Raw genomic sequence first — 24583 nt, 5'->3', positions numbered from 1 at the left:
AACATCGAATTATGGAAAGAGTGTGAGAGATTTGATACGAACGTCTCCTTAACTTTCAATACCGATTTGCCTTCCCAGATCTCTTAGCATTAAGACAACATAAGGACCTCTTCAATAGCGTTGTGTTTATATATTTTAATAACTCCTGCTTCAATTACCGGCAGGAGCACATACAGAGTGTTGTATCAAACTTAAAACTGTGGGGCCAGTCGCAATTAGCCTGCCTGTGCATGTAGTGGGGTTTAAAAGAACAACTTTTACATTTTTTAGCTCACACGTAGCTGAATGGTCAGTGTTGTAGTATTTGGTGCGAACGGTCCTAGTTTCGATCTCGGTTTGCTGTTCATCCAGAGAGCAATTGGAAAACTACTCCATGTAAGAAAATGGATGGCTCCGGTCCAGAAAGCCAGATAACAGCGGCGATGAGACTCGATGCTCTCACCACGTTTTACCCAATTAAACAATAGACAGGGCTTGGCCTTCAATGGGCTGTTGCACAACAGTGAGTTTAGAGTTTGAGTCCTATTACTTTCGGCACATCTCCAGCTCCGCTAGTCTAGTTAGAGAGCCTGTCAACAGTGTAGAACGTGAGCAAGAGAGTTAGCAATAGGTGCTGTGTTGAATTGACGTCAGCGACTCGCTTGTTGATTGGATGCTTCGGGAGTTCCGACTCGTTCCCAAGCTGCAAATGCATAACGCCCAGAGATTGTACGAAAATAATCTGTATCAATTTTTACGATAGGGATTTTATACAAAGCAAACTTGAGATTTTTTTAAATTTTATTTTTGTACAATATTGTTGATGTGTTCCACATAGTCACAGCCTTGTTTCAAAAACGAAATTGTAAGTCCAGTTATTTTTGCTTTTGTTTCTGTTGACCATTTCTCCTCAGTCTAGACTTGATGATTGACACCGTTGCCTTGACGAGGAAGAAACACAATCCTCCGAAGCATAGAGTGGTCAGAAGAAGAACAGCGATCACATCCAGCAGGAAGTACTGGTGCCACCAGAGCTCGACGGCAGCTGATCTTAGGTGATGGGCGCCCTTGTGTCTGATGACGTACTCTGTCCAAAACACCGCCCGTTCCAGAGGTGTTTGCGGCTGGTCCTTCAAGATGGCGGATGCACGCTGTGCGTTCTCCATGTACCTAGAAAACAGTGTTCAGAAAAGTAACTCTTTGGAAGTTGCAGTTAACTACAAATAAGTTACTTTTACAGTCACTTAAATCTAGATAAGCTTCATGAATAAACTTACATGGCCATACCAAAATAACATCATTAACCACCATGTTCCCTTCAAGATGTGGATATCTGCTTCGAACTTGTTCATAAATTCAGTCATTCTTTCAGTAGACTTGTTGATTCATGATAGAGCAAAATCAGGCACGTATCTAGTACCAGAACCTAACTTGCCTGAAGTTAAACATTCTATTAAAGGCTAATGAATAACGAAGCACCTGGCATTGATTTCTTACCAGCTGAGTTAATTAAATATGGCGGGAATTCGTTAACACGTCAAATTCATAAATTAATTTGTTTAATATGGAATAAAGAAGAAATTCCTTAGCAGTGGAAAGAATCCATCATTGCTCCTGTGTTTAAAAAGGGTGATAAAATAAACTGCAATAATTACCGTGGAATTTCTTTCCTCTCAACATCATATAAAAGATTATCGAACATTCTTTTAACACAACTAACTCTATATGGTAATGAAACTATAGGTGATTATATCAATGTAGATTCAAACGTAACAGATCAAATTTTTCACATCAGACAAACACTTGAGAGAAAGTGGGAATATAATAAAAATGTCCATCAGGTATTCACTGATTTTAAAAAAGCATATGAAACGGTTAAAAGGGATAAATTGTATAATATATTAGTAGAGCTTGGAATACCTAAGAAGCTTGCTAATACTATAAAAGTATGCAATTATGAAACCGAAAATAATATTCCTGTAGGTATTAACATGTCTGAAAAATGTACAGTTCATGATGGGTTGAGACAGGGAGATGTATTATCTCCATTGTTCTTTAATTATGCCTTAGAATACGCTGTTAGGAAGGTAAAATAAACTAACGAAGGACTAAAATTAAATGGTCTAACTCAGTTGTTAGCATATGATATAGACTTGATAGGGGATGATATAAATACAATTGAGAATAATGCTAAATATTTTTAAAAGCAGCTAAAAAAGATAGATTTGGAAGTTAGCAAAGAGAAAACTACGAGTAAACATATGCTTACAGGCCGAAACCAAATGTTAGGTAATAATCATAATTTAATTATTGATAAGAACTCGTTTGAATCAGTTTCCAAATGCCAGTACTTAGGAGTAATACTAACAAATGAAAATGATATTAAAGAGGAAATAAAAAGCAGACTTAATGCGTGTTACTTTTCTCTTCATAAACTTTTATCTTCTCGTATAATATCTAAGAAACTAAAAATTAAAATATCCAAAACAGTAATTTTACCTGTAGTATTATATGGCTGTGAAACGTGGTCCCTACAATTAAAAGAGGAAAATAAAATAGGAGTATTTGAAAATAAGATTCTTAGCCAAATATTTGGTCCTAAAAGGTATGAGGAGACAGGTGAGTGGAGATGGTTACATAATTTGGAACTGCATAGTTTGTATCCATGTCCAGATATTATTAGAATGATTAAATCAAGAAGACTCAGGTGGGCAGGCCATGTGACACGAATGGGATTGGAAAGAAGAGTTTACAGGATTCTTGTAGGGATGGTAAGAGACCTGTAGGAAGACCAAGACGAAGATGGAGGGGTACTGTTGAGATGGACCTAAAGGAAATCGGCAAGGATGGAAAAGATTGTATTGATCTTGCCCAGGATAGGGACAGATGGAAGGCTTGTGTTGCTGCAGACATAAATCTTCGGGTTTAAGAAGGCTACAGAGTTAGTTAGTGGAAGATAATTGAAGTAAATAATAAAAAAAAACTATTGAATCGAGGTGTGAAGAGGAAATACCGAAGGAGCTGAGAGAGTTGAACAGCAGCGAGAGAGTAGTGAAATGACAATGGAAAGGATAAGATAATTCCTGTAGACCTTAGGACTAACAAACTCGTTAGTTCAAAAACAAGAGTAAGAAATATATTTACCAAAAAAAGCTTATAAGTGCAAAAGAACACAAACTAAACAATAAAATCAGATATAAAATTGAATATCCACAAGGACTACAATAGTGACATCAGGTAAACATGAAATAATAATGATGGAAGAACTGGTTTTACTAGCCTTGGATCTTCCAGCAACTTCTTCAACGCTTCCAACAGATTTTCTCTGGTCATCGTCCTCAGGTCAAGACGAACGCCTCGGCCAGCCGTAACAATCCTGTGCACGTTGAGTTTCTGGTCACCCATAATGGGGATCCCCAAGACACAGACGCCATGGTACAAGGCCTCCTGGGAACTCAGCAGTCCTCCGTGGTTGATGAAGACTTTCACATTTGGATGAGCTGAAAAAAAAATACTCATCCGCTTTTAAATTTCTCCCTATTTCTTCCATAAGATTAAGTATTGGCTTTAAATAAAGACTTTGAGAACATTTACCATAGAAATTCCTCATATCATGAACAAACAGTAGAAGGAAAACTTGGAAAATGGAGAGAATGATGGTCACAGATTAGTGGAAAATGTACACTAGAATATAAAGATTAAACCACTGCAAATTCAAACTATGCTATAATGTACCCAGATGTAGTGAAATAAAGGAAAATATAAGAATGTTACTGAGAGAGGTCTATGTCAACAAAAAAAGAAAGAATATCAAGGCTCTGTTACATTAAACATTGTACCAAAGCATGAAATGAGTAACAAATTGTTCCAGGTTTTACTGCTGTGAGTATACAAGGGAAATATGAAAATTTCTCAGCATAAAATAAAAAAATTAGAAATCTTAGGAGGAAGGGTAATGAAAACTGAAGCTGTTCTTAACTCTCCAACAGTAAAATTGGAGAAAATTATACTCCTGTGAGAGGAGAGAATACAGTAATAAATACATGGATTAATTGAGTAACAAAAAAGTCAAGATGAAAACATTTAGATCCGAGCCTACAACATGGAGTTGCATAAAAATAAAATGGAAGGAGGTGGAAGACAAAATCAACATACACAGCTAATTCATCACGTGAAGATGAAAGTGGGGCATAAGGAAAAGAGAGATGATATGGTACACTGGGAAGGTAACTACAATTCGTCTTGTGATAACAGCTCTGTAAGTAACAATAAAGAAAGCATCAAGAACGTGTAAATTGATGACAATGAATGGAAATAATTTATACAGAGAAAAGCAGGGTGGTATGGACGATGTTGTTTACTACAGGAAGATGGGAGCCACACTACCATTATAGACGTAAAGATTAAATGGACATACGAGGAAATAATGATATAAAATGATATTGAGTGATGGCTAATTCATTATTCCTGCTCAACCTCATAGAGGGCAGTAAGTACTGTTCAAGTAATAGCAGCGACCTTTTACAATGATTTATCTAAGAACTGTTAATACGAGGTTGTACTCACCTAATATATCTGCTTGGGGAAGCCATTTTCCCACTTTCACATTCTTTGGCTGTCCAGGGAGTACGTCTGATTCCCACTTCCAAAGGATCCTCTGTGGAAGCTGGGCGAAGACGTCCAGGAAGATCTGTCGCTGCTCCTGGGGCATCTTGTCGCTCCTCACTATGGAGCCTAGGTTGAAGTAAATGGCGCCATCTTTGGCTCCGTCCAAGAAGGTTTTCAGATCCTGCAGAGAAATTAACTTTGAATTTATTGCGTATCACTTCGACAAATGTCTCATCTTTGTGTTAACTCTATATGAGAGTTATGGGATTGTTCAGGGCTGCGGTGATTTTTAACAACAACACCAGTTATTGTCGTTCGCATTTCTTCAGACATTTAAAACAAATCAGAGTATAACAGCTACAAAATATCAAAATATGGTGACTGCATGACTTACTGCAAGGGCTGGACCCTGCAATGTGTCGTGTCTTTTATGTTTTTTAAATGTTCGGCTTATTCTTCTCGAATGTGCCGATTTTACTTTCATCCATGTTGGGAGATGATGCCTGTTTTAACAATTGTTTTTAGTTTCTTGAGAAGAGCGAGCCTGTTACACTGTTCTGAGGAAGTTTTGTAGTATTCTTACTTTGTGCACGTCCTGTGCAGGTCTCTTTACAATCTTGCACTTTTAACATTTATCAAGGGTCTCTATACATCCCTTTTTTAAAACTTTAAGGTAAGGTTATTGAGTTTTAAGTCCACTTTATACACAGATAGTCTAATTGGGGCTGAACCTACAGTTTAAAGAGGGATTCTAGCCACTGTGCAATGCGTCTGCACAGGGTATTGAACCCGAGACCCCTTAATTACAAGGCGTCGACGTTACCACTACGCCATCGTGTAGGACCCAGATTTTCTAAGGTAAGGGTTCCTTGTATACTTTGAACTGTGCAAAATGGCCATACTGGTCGACGAACCTAAAAATTTTAACTATTTCATTCTTTCATTCGATTGATTGAGTTGATGTTTTGAGTCCACTTTATGCACATTAAGGCTAATCGAGACGGGACCTACAGTTTAAAGTGGGATCCGAACCACCAAGTGCCTCCACCGGGTATCAAACCCGGGACCCCATGATTACAAGGTGATGACGCTACCACTGCGCCATCGGGGAGGCCTCTTTCATTCTGATAGAAGACACGTGTATTGGTTTATATTGTCGTCATTCTTACAATGCACATAAGCAGCTGACTTACCTGAGGCAGCTCATGCGGTGGATGCAAATGAATCCCTCCAATCTCAATGACGTTAGGAAGATTTGGTCTTGGGTAGGAGAAGCTCACATGGGTATTGACAAACATCAAGCTAGCGTTCTTCAGTATCTCCGCTAAGGGTGGCGTGGATTGGCCAAAGTATGTCCGCATGATCTCATCCTGTTCTGGAAGGTAGATCCAAGATCCAAGAACCCTGGCAGTCACACCAGAGATCGTGTTGAAGAGCCGTTCTTGAAAGGTCATCCTATCCGTGTACGGGAGAGTGGGGCTCGGTACGTAAGAGTAGAACTCAGGGTTACCCATATACTCCAAGTACAATGGAGATCTGTGCGGGCTGAACATGATGAACGGCGCTTGGAATTTATGAACGAGACCCAGATAGCACTCTGCACTGAACGCGCCGAAGATTATCAAATCGAACCGCTCGCTAGAGTGCAGCAGCTGCTGCACTTCCGGCATCTCGAGACATTTCTTGCACACCTCACGCGCCATTCCAAAACTAGTGTACAGCATTTCCGTCAAAGACATGTCTTTCGTGTCGTAAACGTTGAACACGTTCGTGTTCAGAATGCTTTCGATGAACTTGACGTGAATCTGCTTGAAGTTAGGGATTAGCTTCTTTACCGGATATGGGTTTATGCTGATAACGTCATGTCCTCTTTTTGCGAGCTCTGTTGTCAGTGCTGAGTATGTGTTCATGTAGCTGTGACCTGCCACTGGAAAGACGGCCATAATTCTGCTTCGTTTGGTTGCTTCTTCGCCGGTAGATCTGCTTACCAGTACCACTAAGGCGAATAACAGTGCTCTAGTGATGAGTTCCATTGTCTGAGGAAAGATCAAGATATTAGTACATCATAAGGCTGTCCAGGTATCGCTATTTTTTACATGCTGAAAAGTATCGATATACTGAAATATCGGGAACACTGCTATATTTATACGGAAATAATGAGGAAGGTTCTACTTTCCAGTAGTAAAACTTAAGGTAGTGATTGCTGCCACAACTGTTTCAAGCATTCCCATTGGCTGGTAGCTTTTTGGTGTCGTAAATAATCTGTGGTGGTTAGGTTAGGCTTGTTGGGTTTGGTTCTCTTAGAAGAAGACGACGACGAAAAAGGTTGTAGCAGTAATGCCTACCAAAAGGTAAATACCTGAAGGCAAATATTAATACTAACTATTGGTTATGAATGTTATTCACTAATGGTAAACCATGCACCTATGGTGGGCACGAAGCTTGTACCCCACTCTTCCTGCCAAGTGTCAAGAAGGCAAAAACGAAACACATTCTGCAGGTCGCTAGCTGCACGAGAATATCACCATCTGCATCAGCAGACTTGACGGCAGCATCGGCTGCTTCGTTTCCCTGTATGCCCACGTGACTAGGGCCCCAGCAGAGGCGGACATCAGCAATGGCAGATAAGGACACGAGCCGTCGAAAGATGCGCTGCACTACCAGATGCCGGGAATCGGCGAGATTTCAGACTCGGAAACACACTGGTCGAATGAATGCAGAAAAGGATTAACTTCAGGGCATTGACGTAGGCAGTATAGATGGAACAGGCAGAATGTAACTTTGATGTTTAGGATGAAGGCGCAACCAACTGATTCGACTGACTTGGACCCATCCGCATAAAACACGTTAAATTTGGAGTGCTGCGTGCAAAACGCTAGAAACCTCTCCTGGTATTCGACCATTGGTTCATACAAATTGAGTGATAGATGGAATTACGCTTATTTTACGTCGCTTTTCTGCCACTTTTGTCTAATTGCGACAAATGATTCATACGAAATTCCAACAATTCCCAATTCATTAGCATACTCCAATATCATCGAAGAACACGAGCATATTCACATTGTTTCATTAACAGTATCCATTGGTATTTTGGGAGGAAATTTGCATTTCACCTATTTGTTACCATTCTACGCTAATCACTTACATATACACTATGTTGCCATTCGTCACCGGACATCCTTCAAAAAGTGCTTGGGGTCATCTGTACACATCATACAACCTATAAAAGGCATTGCCGGTTGAGAATCCACTCATACCAGCTACAGCAGTCCATATGGACAGACGATGCGAACTGAGTGAGGCAGAACGAGGGAAGATCATTGGAGCCCACAGGTTTGGGCATTCGACCCGTGAGATTTCCAACAAATTTCAGATACCCCGGTCTACAGTGAGTGATGTTATCGTGAAGTGGAAGCGAGAGGGGGTTATGACATGCCGACCCAGACCCAATAAACAGAAAATATTAACAGATCATGACCGTAGATGCTTGAAACATGTGGTGAAGTCAAACCGGAAGGCGTCGTTACAGATGGTGGCACAGGAGTTTTGATTGGCTTCCAGTAGTGCCAACCTGCCCTGTCCCTGTCCTGCCCTGTCCGCCGGGAGATCGTTGCACTTGGTTTTCATGGTCGCGCAGCAGTTCACAAGCCGCATATCAAAGCCCGCAATGGGGCCCGTCTTTTTCGGTGGTGCAAGGAACGCCGCCATTGGACTCTCGAACAATGGAAATCCCTCCTATGGAGTGATGAATCGTGCTACCAGATGTGGCGGTATGATGGACATGTGTGCGTGTGAAGTATGCTCGGTGAACGCTGTTTACAGGACTGTATCGTACCCACAGTGAAATTCGGTGGAGGTGGCATCATGGTGTGGTCCTGCTTTTCGTGGTATGTATTTGCCCTCTTGTTTTAGTTCGGGAAAACATGAATGCCGATGCGTACCAAAAGGTTCTGGACAATTCTGCGCTACCGACATTATGGGAACAATTCGGTATTGGCCCATGCCTGTTTCAGTACGACAATGCTCCATGTCATACGGCAGGCATTATCAACACGTGGTTCGAGGACATGGGTGTGCAAAAACTTGATTGGCCAGCCCAAAGTCCAGATATCAACCGCATTGTACACGTTTGGGACAAGTTGGAGCGACGCTTGAGAGCCAGGCCATGCCGCCCAAGAAACACCACTGAGCTGTTTGCCGCTTTGCAGGAGAAATGGGGCAAGATTCCCTTCGACACGTATCGCAAATTGGTGGAAAGTCTTCTTCGAAGGGTTGCGGATATCATTGCGGCTAAAGGTGGCCCTACATGATACTGATGTGGTGCTGCGACCGGATTAACGTTCTGGTATGGGGTGTCCGGTGACGAATGGCAACATAGTGTACACTGTGGCTGTACCCATGGACGTCCGCAGGAATTTTTCCAGGGAGGGGCAAGGAATGTATTTTTTTGCAGGGGGGCAAACAAGGCACATTTTCTCCAAAAATAGTGTTGTTCCATAAAAAAAAACATTGCTTAAATTTGAATTTATGGTGTTCATGCAACAATTAACACATATTATTGTGGCTAAAATTAAATTATATGTGGAATACATAATTTTGGTAGACTTTCATTTTCCAGGGGGGGCCACGGCCTCCTCTTGCCCCCCGTTCCGGACGCCCATGGCTGGACCTTGTAGAGTGCTTCGGGTCCAACTTTAAACTGTAGGACCAGTCCCGATTAGCCTATCTGTACATAAAGTGGACTTCTCTTCCACACAGGCCAATATTCTTAGGGAGGTTTCAGACCTTAGCGCCACGCGGCACATGTCACTTGGGATTGAACCAATCAACGCCAGAGATTAATGCCGTAGCGGCGTAAGACGCAGTACAAGCCTACATTCGATTGGTTAAGTCTTCAAGCGACACGTGACACTGCATTTGATTTTTTTTATTGTGGCACATACCAGTGCCTCGAGTTGCAATCATAATGGGTATAAAAGTAGATATTGAATAGAACTTTTGCATTTTTTGTTGCTTAGTTTCGCTTTTCAACAAATCACGTCGATTAGGATGAGTGGTGATGAAATTGTTGAAGGGACAGTTACAAAAAAAACACACATACCCACTCCGGGATTTGAACCTGTGAACTTCAGTAGCGAGATCGAAGAATAGATCATTTAACTCTCGCAGTCGCAGAGCCGGCAAATAAAACTTTTGTTCAACAAATTACACGGCGTGCACTTAGCAACAAATAATGCGGTTGGCAACACTATGCTTATGCAAACCATTTAGTTACGTTACGTCCGGTGATATTAAAAAGCAAAACGAACAACACAAAATAACTTACCTTATGAATACTTTCTGGCTGATACAGCGAAGTTCTCTTGGTTTTTGCAACGCTTTTCCCGGGCTGCCTAGAGATAATGAACGATATCTGTTGTTACACAAAAACCTTATCTCTTCAACTGTGAAGTACTTCCACATTCAGCTGTGATGTTGGTGTTGAAAACACACGCACACGGTAAGTGCTAAGAATTAGAGAAAACTTCCACACTAAAACCTTCCGAGCAGGATTCCATCTGCGAATTGACAACCCTTGAGCGAGAATTAGAGACGGAAGACTGCAGTGTTGCCACAATATGAGGGAAAAATTACAAAACAAGGGGAAAATCGAAACTTGAACTTCCAAAGCACACACTAGTGCTTTTCGAATCATCATTTACGTATTCAGCTGCAAGAGCGTGGAATGAACTTCCTCCTTCCATGACGTCCCTCACTAATCGCAACAACTTCAAAGACAAATTAAAAACTCTATTGTTAAATGAACAATATCTGTGTTCCAGCACTCACGAATAATAGCTCGCATATCTGAACCAACTTCCTAATAACAAGTATTTTCATCTTCATTTTGCATGTTTACTTTTCCCCTTACATGTTGCCAACCCTTAACAATATTTTGTCCTCTCTCGCATATTAAGAACATTTATATGTTTTTTACACATAACATTAATATTACTTTGTACTATTCTTAACCATATCACACCAAGCACAATTGTGTCAATTAATTTGTGTATCCTTGTGTATTTGTTTTCAATCTTTTTATTATTATTATTATTTTTAGTGTGTAGACGAGCCTTTGTTCTCAATTTTGTATTTGTTCTTTTTGTGTCTTCTTTATGTTTCTCTCTTTCTTCCTTGTTTGTTATTGTACAAACATTTAGTAGGTAGAATGTATTTAGTATGTATATGTATCCATCGGGGTTAGGTGGTAGAACAGCCACAGGCTGAACCTCGCCCTTTAATAAAGGAAAATTGAACCTTGAACTTTTTTTGTTGGTTGGTTTGCTTCTTTGGACACGTGGTGGTTTCGAAGTTCTATTTTCGAATTTTACCAGACAGTAGCAGCAATTAGGGGGCCCCCAGTCTTTGCCCCCCAGTTCCGTAGCCAGAAAGTCTCAGTAGGGGGGGGGGGGTGAAGTCAATCCTAGAGGGGACAAATTTGTAATATATTGTGTTGCATTGGCAGATATAGCAAGGTACAGAGGAGCACTTGCCCCCTCCTCCAAAAGTGATAAGTAACAGGAAAGGAGTGATATCTTGAAACTCCAACGAACCAAAAAAAAGTTCGAGCAACATCAAATAGCAATATTTCGATAATGACTTATCGGACTACCAAAGAATACAAAAATAAAGTTTAACATAAATAGGCTAATCGGGATTGTATCTACTTTATATTTACAGGTCAATAATGTTAATAGACGATTAACATGTACCAACACTTTAGGGCTTCTCTGCAGAACTGATTAAGGGAGCCCTTTATAAATCGTGCTTCATAATGTTTCCCTCTAGTTTCCAGTATGAAAGATTTTTACGCACAAAGGAATCTAACGAGAATCCAACAACACCATTGTGTTGTATTATGCAAGAAAAATCGAATTAATTAAATAATAATGGTTACACATTATCTACACTTTGATGAATTGTGTAATAATTTGTAATACATTTTTTGTAGGCCTACTTGCTAAAACATTAAAACATGGGTCCCTTACTCCACCACGGATTCTATTTGCTTCAAATGAAAGACTCTTGCATCACTACAGACAATGTTTGCCTACTGGATTTTGCAAAATATTGTGTTGTTGAAATACTGTGTTTGACACCCGACAAACAAATAGGAATCCTTTCATTGATCAATGACTTCTTGGATTACAGTGTCATCATTAATATTTCATATCGAGTTTTATAGAGGGAAATATATCCTCTTTACATTGTGAAAAATACCTTCCTTAATGACTATGGTACGAAACCGAACGATATAAGGGGCCTCCTTCACCTTACCCCATTTCCGCTGCACGAGGTGTCTGGGTTGCTTATCGCCACCACTTTTTGAGCAGAAGCGTACAAACCGCAAATATCAGTTTTTTTAAATGCTGATACTAATTTCTGCCAGTCACAACATGGCGAAAGATATATGAATATCTCCATAGCAGAAGAGTTGACAATTATTTGTCAAAAAATTAGGTTGTGCCTGAGGTACTTTAACAGACAACGTGCTACAGACACAACGTTCAATTTCATATTAGCTAATAATGGAAAACAAGCACACAAACTGTATTTTTGAAAGACAGAATATGCATAACGAAACTTATTCTTTTTGTGCATATGACACGTATAACTTTCATATACGACATATATTTTAAACATATGCAACATGGAGCGACGTAAAATAAGAAAATACATGTGCAACATAATAACGCTCAATTGTGTATGTAATTATTCAAAGTTTATTTAATATATATACAGTATATATATGTTATTTGAATACATTGCATGATGAATTCATCCGCCAAATTTTCTCTCAAATGTGCGCGCCCCATTCTTGCGAGGGAAGCGAGGATGAAAATTTTACGAAATGTACATTTATTTGTATAAAATTTAAAATCGTGGGGGCAATTGCCCCTCTGTGCCTCCTGCAAGTGCCCTTAACCGTATGGAAGAAAAATGCAAGAAACACCTGAAAACTAATTTCGTCTTGAGTATCCATTTGTCCTGCTATTCTTAGATCCTGCTAGTCATGTTTCTTTACTTCGATGTTTGCCCCCCCCCCCCTAGAGTGGACATCCGTCCAAGATTGATGGGGACAATGAACCTGCCCCCTGTAGTTGCAGCACTGTTTGTGAGTGTCTCTTCATCAATTTCACGTCATCACTCATCACGATTAGCTAGATGTGGCAGAAAGCAACGCTAAGTAAAAAATCCCCTCTCTCTATCACATGAATCGCTATTACCAAAAGGTATAGACAGGCTGAGGAAACAAAGAAATTATGCAGTCCAAACTTCATAGCAACACATCCAAGCAAAACATCCAAACACATTAGGCACTTTTAATACAAGACTACTCAAAATGTCACAACTGTTCTAGATACTTAAAATTGCGAGATCATTTCCCGAAATCTGAATCCGGAAGGTAATTTTTCCCCCCCAATACTGATACATTATACGCAATCCCACACATCTGCATAAATCACAAAATCAATAAATGTCTTTGTCATGTTGCTAGAGTAATACAGGATATAATTGTAAAGAGTAGTGAGAATTCCAGGTTCCAGGTAGGAATGTGTTCTGTATTTTTCACAGGGGTGGCAGAGAAGGCTCCCCTTGCCCCCCTCTATCTACAGGCCTGTTGCCCCCTCTCCCCAGCTTTGGCACCATGCCCCTCCGGTTTTGGAACTCAATCGCCGCCAGTGTTGCCAGAAATTCAAAAGTTAGTACTGAATATTGTACAGATGGGTCATTCCATGTCAAAACTCTTAAGAACAGGGGAAAATCTGCCACCACTTCTCCAATATTTTTACCAAAATTACAGCATTTGTTACATCAGGTCGCTTTGTCTGGCAATGTTTTGGCGACAAAATCCATCTCGGTGTCAGAGTTACGTCATTCTGGAAATTTCTGTTTCTTTGGTAAACGTTAAGCTTTGACTCAATTTGCCTTCAAAATCTAAAAGTTGTTTTCATGATATCAGAAGGGAAAATAAGGGTGAGATAAACGAAGGCATGAAAGGAACGATACACAATGAAAGGTAGAGGAACTTTAAGAAGAGACATGTGTAGAACAAAGGAAAGAGAAGGAAAAATAGAGCGTAAGAATAGGGAGGAAGGAAACAGATGAGAAAGAAAGAGAAGGGAAGAAAAGATAACAGAGATAAATGAAGGGAAGAGGAGAGAAAGAAGCAAGAGGGGAAAGCGATGAAAAGAATCGATGCAGAGAAATGAAGTGAGAAAGAGATAATAAATAAGAAAATGGGACAGTAAACTGTACTGCAAACAGGAAGGAAAATATGGGGATAAGACAGGTAAAAGGCAGTGAATCTACAAAGAGGAACCAGCAAAGTAAAAACAGAATAGAGATGCAAATGAGAGAGGAAAGATTAACAATAAGTAAGTAATGTTCCCTATTGCAGGGTTCAAGTGACTCCGTTGACCCTCTTTGCGGACGCCCAGTACAAAGAGTTACTATTCAGAATTCCTTTCCCAACTCTGCATGTAATTTCACGTTGTTTTTTTTTTATTATTGTTCTCTTATTAACGATTAAGAGCCTCTGTTGGAGGCAGAAAAGGAACACAAGCCATGAGAGAAACATAGCAATTATGGAAACCCATCGTCAGTGTTGCCAACTTATTTGAAGTAATTTATCCAGGGGCGTTTCGAAATGGCGAACACATAAGTAGATTTATAGCGATTGGAATTTCCACGAGGAAACCAAAATACGTTGACATGCTTGAAGGGACAAATTCATCACCAGAACAAGATATGGTACGACACAGATTTTATTATTATTATTATTATTATTATTTTATTATTTATTATATTGATTATATAACTTACTTCCAGAAAACAAATAACTCTTTGAATCGATTCTCAAACTTAAATTATCACGCACTTACTGACAAGCGAAACGTGCGTTACATGGCATGCCACTGTTTCTCTCAGTAATCGCATGCTTATGCGTGGTGGCCACCGTCATAGTGAGAGCTTTCTATTTCTACCACTTGGCAGCGCCACCATACATTGAGCTGCGTTGAATTCAGACCGTTTTTAGCATTGACAAGGGCCTAGCAGGGAGGGAAGTTGAAGCAGTGCTTACGTTAGAGTTAACATGGAGATGTAGAGCCCAGCACACATATTTCTGCCGTGCGATGCGCGACACAACTCAAGAAGCAGTGTTGCTAATGGAGCAGATAGAAAAATCGCTGCAGTGCGCCGATGCACAGCTGTTACGTACAACAAGAAAATTAGAGAATTCAGGTCTATCTAACGTTGAGTTTTAAACGTCATGCATTATACCAGGACTAGGGTTAATATGTACTAACAAGTGGCTTTGTATGTAGCTACATACATATGGACTAAAAATTCGCAAAATATGGACTAACACATACGTAAAATTACCCAAAATGCTGCAAAGAAGACTTCTTCATAGTGATTCCTTATTTGAGTGATTTCAAACAAAATAAACACTTTATTACTTTCCATTGCATTAATGCACTGGTGGCGTTCTAACTGTTCACTCCAAAAACCAGTCTACACTGGTACGGAACTGCAACGACAGATAATACACCACCACTGCTTTGAGAACTAATCATAGGCGCCAACTCAATGGGGCTTGGGGAGAATGCGGGGGGGCAGAGCCCCTCAAATAATTTTGCTTAAGAGGATCTAATGTATTATTTTGCTTCTCTTGTAAAGTTTATTCTGAATTGTGCCACGTGAACTTAACTTTAAATACAGATTTGAAATGTTCTAGACCATCAAATTTGGGGCTGAGACCGCTAAACCATCAACTTTGGGGGGGGGGGGGGGCTATGAACGGAGACAGCAAAACACATGACTTATTACTATATACTAAGTATATAATTATGAGTATTGTTCAGATTTTTATTAAAAAGAGTTTCAAAATAACGAGGTGATATGACAATTATACCAGTATGTTGTTTAGTGAATTCTGAACAATGTGAGATCGTAAACACGACTTTCAGGCAATATTGATATGTACGATATTTAGTTATCCTCGAAATTTCTTCCTGTAGTCCAAAGAATAAGGGGAAATAATTCTAAAGTCTTTGAGTTTATTTAACACTGGCTTGCAGTAAAGTACGCAAGGAAAGCTTATGAAAAGTCTGAATTGCGAAAGCAGGAACGGCTATGATCAAAGGCATTATTGCTAAAGCACGGCGTGCTATGTGTTTATTTATTATTGCAAAATTAAATTTATAAAGTAAAATATTGTAGCAAGAACAAAAAAGTAAAACTATTTGCCTGCGATTTGTGTTAGCATTTATGTAAATAATTAAATAAAACTGTTAAATATTGTAAATAGGTATTCGCTATTTTTATGGATACGTCAACACTAAGGTTCTTTGCTACGTCACATGCCCTTTCTTTACAAGTCTCTTGCGGACATTAAAACACACCCATGCCCTCGCCGGGACTCGAACCCGAGACCTCCGGATCAAACCGAGTTGAGCCAACCACCCAACACGCTCGGCTACCGAGGGCGGCATAAAACTGTTATGTTGGCCTCTTAATTTAAATACACAGCCTACTTTTAAATAAAAATGTTCATTGTTATCTAAAAAACAAATGAGCAGACACACGTCTTTCATGTTACATTTCATTTGGATAAGGAATATAATAGCTGCTTAAAAACTGCTATACGAAAATGTAAATTTTAATTTTAAAAAAGGGAGGAACTGAGTCATTCATTCATTTATTTCAGTGATCAGAGGACCCCCCAATAATTTTGACAAGTCGGCGCCCCTGGAACTAATAACACGCAAACGTTTTGAACCTCGATAATTAGACCACAACACTCCTCCTCAAGCAGTATTTTTGCCTCTCTGTGATCGGCGACAGTCGGTTGCCTTTGTTGTACATTTAAAAACGATGCCGGCTTCCACAACAATAACAAGTACATATACTGCGATAAGCTGCGCGTAATTTTTTTTCTATGAACTTGTCACCCATCAAAGCATGGCAATTTTAACACAGAAAACAATATGCATCGCATTAAGCAGTAAAAATGACAGCCTCCTCTATGCAATTTCAACAAGAACACGTGCCGGAGTCCTGCAGAGTCCCTTCATCGGCCGCCCCTGGCTATGACCATTCTGAATAAGCCACATAGCAAAGCAATATTGATTTAGTCGAGACTTTCAATAGTAGTGATTGTTGCTACAACTGTTTCAAGCATTGCCATTGGCTGGTAGCTTTTTGGGGTAGTAAATAATCTGTGGTGGTTAGGTTAGGCAAGTTGGATTTGGTTCTCTTAGAAGAAGATGACGACGAAAATTGTTGTAGCAGCACACCGACCGTAATTAAAATCTAATTCGATAAAATCCCATGTGCTTGGTGGCGGAGCGCATTAAGTGGTCAACTTTCGACACCCCCTCACCCAAATTCCTGGGTTCGAGTCCCGGCCTGGGTATAGGTGTCCTTTGTAAGTGTCGCTGCATCAGTTTCACATAATCATCACTCGTTGCCATCGTTGCGAGTTGTCAAAAGTGGAAGAAAAGCGACGCTTATCTTCAAAATGAAAAATACATAATATACAGCTAATGTCTCGAACTAGGTTATAATCTCATGGCGTCTCATGTACTGATAACGCTGTCAAGAAATCCATGGTTCGATCCTCGATAGAACACATATATTCTATCCCGTGAGTCTCTGAAACAAGGCATAAAGGCAGAGAAGGGGAGAAAACGAGTGGGCGGAGCGAAGTAGTACACGCTGCTAGAAAGGCTGGTAACCGCAATCACTTTCCCCCTCCACGCAATCCCGTCCCCTCACACGCGTTCATTGCGCAGATACTTGCTTTCGTTCGCTTGCTGCCTCCTCGATGGCGCAGTGGAAGCGTCGTCGCCTTGTAACCAAGGGGTCCCGGGTTCGATACCGGTGGAGGCACATAGTGGTTCGGATCCCACTTTAAACTGTAGGTCCAGTCCCAACTGTTCATACCGTGGACTTAGAACACCAAATCAACCAAAACGTTCGCTTGCTCCAGAAATCCCTTGGACAGAGTATAGTTGTACGGATCCCACTTTAAACTGAAGTGGCAGTCTCGATTAGCCTATTAGTGCGAAAAGTGGACTTTAAGGAAACTCAAACTTGGACACGAAAACTTCGAAAAGTAAGTCTTATTATGTGGGTGTGAAACTTGGTCTCTTACATTGAAAGGAACATAAATTGAGAGTATTTGAAAATAAGATCCTTAGGAAAATATTTGGGCCTAGAAGGGATGAGGAGACAGGTGAGTGGAGAAGGTTACATAATTTAGAAGTACATAACTTGTATTCATGTCCAGATATTACTGGAATATTTAAATCAAGAAGACTTAGGTGTGCAGGCCATGTGGCACGAATGGGAGAGGAAAGAGGAGTTTACAGTATTCTTGTTGGGAAACCTGATGGTAAGAGACCTGTAGGGAGGCCAAGACGAAGATGGAGGGACAACGTTGAGATGGACCTAAAGGAAATCGGTAGGGATGGAAAAGAGTATATAGATCTTGCTCAAGATAGGGACAGATGGAAGGCCTGTGTTGTTGCAGCCATGAAACTTCGGGTTTAAGAAGGCTAGAGAGTTAGTTAGTTAGTCTTAGTGTTTTGTCTCGACTTTACAAATATGTCTCGTTTACAGCCTCGTCTCGATTTTTAACTCGTTTGATCTCGTTCTTTTCTCGGTACCTTCTCCACTCAGATTCAATTTTAAAGCACTGTAACATAGTAAGATTCAACTTCAAGAAATTTTGTACATTTTCAAAGGGACATGCACATGAGGTTGACAACACTAAGTTCGAAGGTCGCGAAATGATATCCTTGCGTAAGGTAATTGTCAGGTACGTGACTGGCAACACTGCGTGTCTTCTTCTCGATTTCAAGGATATTTCCTCTCGACTTTTGTTTGCTCTCCTTGCTCTTGCATTGCCTTGTGCAAGACCATGATGCGGCAATATTGACTAACTGTTGTAATTGTAAACAAAGATCACCAGACACCACCAAGTTTGACCACCGGGCGAGAGACATCCCGTCAATAATTTTGAATTATATTTTTTTAGTCTGTTTTCATCCACTTTTGGCTAACCGCGAAGACAGGCCCGTACCCAGAATTTATTTGAGGGAGGGGTCAGATCGGTGTGTGTGTGTGTGTATATATATATATATATATACCAGGGTCACTATTTATATTTTGAGCCTTGGCAACACTGATTGAAGTTAGGCGCAATTTGACGTTTCCACGGAATCGTCTGGCATTATTGACCATAACGTACTTCAAATGTTTTGTCAATAGCTTCATTTGTGTTGTTTATGTTGCCTTGGAGATTGCGCGACAACAATAAAATGGAATTAACTCGTGAACATTTTCGTGCGATGATTTTTTACGATTTTCGACGTGGATTATCAAGACAAGAGTGCATCGATCAACTTACTTCCACATTTGGCGATGAAGCCCCATCCTTTGCCACTGTGAAACGCTGGTATAACGAATTTAATCGTGGCCGCCATTCGCTCACCGACGAGATTCGCGAAGGTCGTCCAAAATCAGTTGTTGTTCAAGAAAACATTGATGCTGTGCAAAACCTAATACTGCAAGATCGTCATGTGACATACTGTGAGATTGAGGCAACCGTAGGCATTAGTTCCACCAGCGTATATAAAATATTACATGATCATTTAGCTGTGAGAAAGGTATGTTCTCGTTGGATCCCTCACAATTTGACAAAAACTCAAAAAGACGCTCGCGTCAATTGGTGCAAACAAATGCTCAATAAATACAATCGTGGTGCTTCAAAAGACGTATATAAGATTGTAACAGGTGACGAATCATGGATATATGCATATGAGCCGGAACGTAAACAGCAGTCGACTGTATGGGTGTTTCAAGATGAACCCAATCCAACAAAAGTTGTTCGCGCTCGAAGCACATCGAAACAAATGGTCGCCTGTCTTTTCGGGAAAACTGGTCATGTGGCAACTGTGCCTTTAGAGGAACGTAGAACGGTCAACTCTGAATGGTACACAACAATTTGTTTGTCAGAGGTCTTCGGTCAAATACGGAAAACAAACAAACGCCGTCGGATCATTCTTCATCAAGACAATGCCAGCTGTCACACATCTCGTCTAACAACCGACTTTACGAACAGTCAAAAAAATCGAATTGATGGGTCATCCGCCGTACAGTCCTGATTTGGCACCCAATGACTTCTTCTTGTTCCCGAATGTCAAGAATAAATTGCGTGGACAACGATTTTCGTCGGCGGAAGATGCCGTTGATGCGTTCAAAAACCATATTATGGAGGTGTCTCAAGAAGATTGGAAAAACTGCTTTGACAAATGGTTCGAACGAATGCAAAAGTAAATTGACCATAAAGGAGAATACTTCGAAAAACAATAAAGCAGTTTTCAATGCCAAATTCCTGTTTTTTCATTGTTAGGCTCAAAATATAAATAGTGACCCTCGTATATACATATACACAACCAAAATTTAATTATTACTACAATTAAACCAACAACTCTTCATTTATACCCCCACGTCTAACCGCGGCAGCTGGCACGAATTTAGCCGGGCAACATCATTAAAAATTAAAATCCTGTAATCTAAATTATACAGGGTGGGGCATTTTCGACTACACAGAGGTAGGCAACACTGCAAAACAAATGCATTGGGAGGGCGGTTTCCTCCTGCCTCGTGTACACTGTGACCTTGGATTTCAGTAACAATGGAGCGTTGGCCTCTACAGCAACGTATATTTTGTGTGGAGCAGTTCGTGTTGACGAAGTCAATTGTAGCGGTGCAGCGTGCATTCCGCAGGGAGTATGGTGATCAACAATTCAGTGGACGAGTTCATAACAGGAAAACAATCAATGAATGGTGGAAACAATGGCGTGAAGTTGTAAGTGTTCAAAATAAACAGGATGGGAGAAAATGAACAGTCAGAACACCAGAGAACATTGAACGAGTTGTCGTTGATGTGGTTCGCAGTCCTCGGCGTTCGGACATTACAGTTGAAAGTGTATGGTTTCAACAGGATGGGGCAACAGCACACACTTCCCGTCTCAGCATGGGTACACTTCGTCAGTTTTTTCAGGGTCGCATTATTCCAAGATTTGGTGACATTCCATGGCCTCCGCGATCACCAGACTTAACTGCCCCATTTTTTTTTCCTTTGGGCCTATCTGAAAGAGAGAGTTTTTGCCAACAGACCGGAGACAACTGATGACTGAAGGCACGAATCAGAGAAGAGATTGCACGCATTAATCCAGATGTTATTGCACGTGTCATGCGTAGCTTTCAAGACCGTCTTGCACAATGTGTTGCCTGCCAAAAAAGTCATTTGAAAGATGTTATTTTCAAGAAATAATTGTGTGCATATTGTTCATGTTTACATTTTATGTAATCCAAAGGTGCAATGTTTGTTCTAGAAATGAAAAATGAAAGTAAATGTAATCCAGCTAATCACCTGTCTTCATTATAAAATAGGTAGTCAAAAATGCTTCACCCGTTATTAAACTAAACCAATCCACGCACTGCGAACCATCAACCTTAATAATTGTCTACGAAGAGAAAATAAACTGTCCTTGCCCCCCTCCCCTTCCCCAGTTTTTGCACTCAATAGCCGATACTGGTCAGAAGTATTCAGATAGTTCAGAGTTTCGCAAATTAAAAATTCTTTCAAATTTCCTTATACCAGAACCATTGAACAACCACGATAATTTGTGTTTAGAATATAATAAATTCATAAATTAAATTATATGCATTAGCAATTATTATTACAATAATTCTAAATGTGAGTTAACCCATAGCCTTCGTATGGCTATAGTTAACCAAAAAGGAGAGAGATAGACACAAATTTCCTTTATTTTCTTACACCAGAACCATTAAACTACAACGATAATTCTGTGTTTAGAATATAATAAATTTATAAATTAAATTATATGCATTAGCAATTATTATTACAATAATTCTAAATGTGAGTTAACTCATAGCCTTCGTATGGCTATGGTTAACCAAAAAGGAGAGAGATAGACACAAATTTCCTTTATTTTCTTATACCAGAACCATTGAACTACCACGATCATTCTGTGTTTAGAATATAATAAATTTATAAATTAAATTATATGCATTAGCAATTATTATTACAATAATTCTAAATGTGAGTTAACCCATAGCCTTCGTATGGCTATGGTTAACCAAAAAAGAGAGAGATAGACATTTTCACCAGGTAGCCAGTGGCGGCGATTGGGTGCCAAAACTGGTGACAAGGACAATTTACTTTCTCTTAGTAGACTAGTTTCAGTTTTGTTTCACGTCCACTTTTATGCACAGATAGGCTAATTGGGACTGGACTTACAGTTTAAAGCCACCTCCGGGTCTGGGTAGACAAGGCTTAGCATTATGAGGCCATAGTGCGGGGCAACTGTCCCCATGCCCCTCCAATCGTCGCCACTGCTGGTAGCCTTGCATCAATGATTATAAAACTAAAAGTACCCAATATCGAAGTTATTTTCGTATAGGTTCACATTTAAAAATGTCATGGCTCAAGGAGGAGGGGCCATGGCTCCTCCCCTGGGTACGGGCCTGCGTGAAGATGAGGATGACTGATAACATCGATGCCCAGGCCGGGATTTGAACCTGGAATTCTTGGCATGAGTAATTATTAGATATAATTGATGAAGCGATACTCGCAGAGAAACCCCATCCCATCTCAGAATTCGAACCTGGAGACATCGCACACAGTCGGCTGGAACAGACAAAATGAAGGACAGGGGAATTAGACTGGGAAAATGAACGATGTCAGTAAGGCATCACCAAAGATCATGGGCGTCGGCAGGGGAGGGCAAACCGGTCGGTGGACCCCCCTGGAAATTTCCATTTACCTTTTTCAATTTATGGCAACTTATAAACGAAGACTTTATTTCACCTAATTTTGCATCATTGTTTAAAAATGGTTTTCTAATCGCAAGGATGATTGATTGATTGAATTGGTGTTTTAAGTCCCCTTTATGCGCAGTAAGGCTAATCGGGACTGGACCTACAGTTTAAAGTGGGATCCGAACCACTATGTGCCTCCACACGGTATCGAACCCGAGACAATCGCAAAGATGAGAATGAGTGGTGATGAGCATAGGTGCAACTTAGGAGCTAACTTTGGTGAGGCAGAATCGAACTTGAGGCTTAACTTTAGGAGGGAAGGGGGCAGAATCAAAAAGTTTTCTGTCCAATAAAAATAGCGCCCTGGACAATTTTGCTGAATAACTGTTAAATTGCGAAGTTATAAAAAATACTCATTACTTGCTTCTGAAGTACGAGAGGTTAACAAAAGCAGCTTTAACTTGTAAATTTGAACAAACATGTATTTTATTTGGGGGGCACAAGTGACTCCTTGCCCCCGCCAAGTTACGCCTATGCTCATGAGGTAAAACTGATGAAAGACAAACTACAAACATGAACACAACACAAGCCCTAAAGAGGATCATACTGGAAGCGAGTCTAAACACCAGATCCTTATTGCAAACGCGATACCAACCTTGCGTTCTGACGTCAGATGTGGAATGCCTACAAATTTAGGTTAGGTCTCTTAGGTTTTATGCTAAAAGAACTAAACGGAACAAACCTAACCTAACAACTTAGGCATTTAGCCTCACAATGAAAGCATTCCGTAGTGACACCAGAACGCAAGGTTGTGCGATAAGAGAGACGTAATATGTGGAAGTGAGGCTGACTTTTCGGTGCCTGCTCGTAAGGTCACGCCCCGAAACTCAGTAAACAATGAGAAAGGCAGTGCTCGCAGTGGTAGTGTCAGACTTTGTGGTTGAACTGGCTTACCTTGTTTGTCAAAGATTTAAGTGGGCCACGTCTTCAAAGAAAAAAACAAATGATCATCGTTATATATCGTATCATTCTAAAGAATGATGGGGATCAAAACCAGTCACTCCCACAATAAATCAATGGGTGATGTAACTTATTCATCCTTCATCCTCAATGATGAGAGCACTCGTCATTAACATGACAAGTCAAACGCTTGGCAGTGCGAAAGGCACAACTAAAACTAAACAGCTTAGCAACTAGAAAAGACAATGGTCACTCATTGGGTTTTATGAACCTTCGAACCTGAATCATGGCTGGGTTAGGATAATTACCTGTCTATCTGAAGAGGGATGATAAATTCAGAGTAATTCGTTGCTCGTTGACCAGTACTCACCTCACTTTCCCTCAAGTCATTTCTCCAAGCTCAATCTCCTCAATCCAAAACCAAAGTCAGTCCCTTCTCAGTCTGTCTCACCTCTATATCACCAGGCCATGGAGACCTTCCTCCATTCCGAATCATGATTTTTACTACCTCTATCGCAAACAACTGATTCCATAAACCTGATGGAACTTCCTATATCCTGAATATATCAGGAAGTTTGCATAGCACAACACTGAGCATTATTCACATACCACAGAGGTTGAGACAACTGGAGTAAACAAGTGAATGCCCTGTTCAACATGAAGCATCCAGAGAGAGTTTAAATAAAATATAATCTTATAGATTAATACGATATCGCGAAATTTGCACGTACCAGGGTGGGCCAGCTAGATTTTGGGTGTGCAGTAGCCCCTGTGTCCTACCCTTGGCACCGTCCTTGGGTACTCAGACAATACGAGCAAGCTGCTCCAATCGTATTAATTCCCCATTTACGTCCTTTTTTCGTTCCACTGCACTACATCCATTTGACCTTTGAAGCATGACACGAATACAGCTGTCATCGCTCTTCAAACATGTTATGCAATAATCGGCAATGACCTTTAAGCTCTTCCGCTCCTCTGCCAGAAGAGTCAATTCAGTGTTGCCAACCCCGTCATAAGTGTCGTACAGTACTTGCATCTGTCTTAATTTACTCGTTCTTCTTACTTTATAGGCTAATCGCGACGATGATGATGAATGCGATTGTATGTAATTGACGAAGGGAGGGTGAGATGT

At 40.4% G+C, this 24583-nt stretch overlaps 2 protein-coding genes across 3 annotated transcripts in view; one reads left to right on the top strand and one right to left on the bottom strand.

Annotated features, from left to right (window-relative positions):
* Nucleotides 1-794: 794 nt before the first annotated feature.
* On the bottom strand, nucleotides 795-24313 carry LOC146000293 (UDP-glycosyltransferase UGT5-like). 2 transcript variants are annotated; one of them, XM_083137787.1, is made up of 5 exons: nucleotides 24183-24313; nucleotides 5781-6623; nucleotides 4546-4768; nucleotides 3260-3479; nucleotides 795-1149 (listed from the first exon to the last, which is right to left on the bottom strand). In XM_083137787.1, the coding sequence occupies exons 2-5, from the start codon at nucleotides 6618-6620 to the stop codon at nucleotides 855-857; spliced, it is 1578 nt and encodes a 525-aa protein (XP_082993913.1). In that variant the 5' UTR covers nucleotides 6621-6623; nucleotides 24183-24313; the 3' UTR covers nucleotides 795-854. The 2 variants fall into 2 exon arrangements, with proteins under 2 accessions (XP_082993913.1, XP_082993912.1); XM_083137786.1 differs by lacking the exon at nucleotides 24183-24313 and adding an exon at nucleotides 9914-10246.
* The window catches only part of LOC146000171 (UDP-glycosyltransferase UGT5-like), a 43840-nt gene continuing 29212 nt past the window's right edge, over nucleotides 9956-24583 (top strand). Inside the window, exon 1 of the mRNA XM_083137513.1 lies at nucleotides 9956-10087. Coding sequence (XP_082993639.1) covers nucleotides 10060-10087 — 28 coding nt within the window. The 5' untranslated portion in view covers nucleotides 9956-10059. The remainder of the gene's footprint in view (nucleotides 10088-24583) is intronic.

The sequence above is a fragment of the Lepisma saccharinum genome, chromosome 16 (assembly GCF_977018435.1).
Source record: "Lepisma saccharinum chromosome 16, izLepSacc3.1, whole genome shotgun sequence".
NCBI classification, from domain to species: domain Eukaryota; kingdom Metazoa; phylum Arthropoda; class Insecta; order Zygentoma; family Lepismatidae; genus Lepisma; species Lepisma saccharinum.
This window is presented reverse-complemented; position numbering and strand designations above follow the sequence as displayed.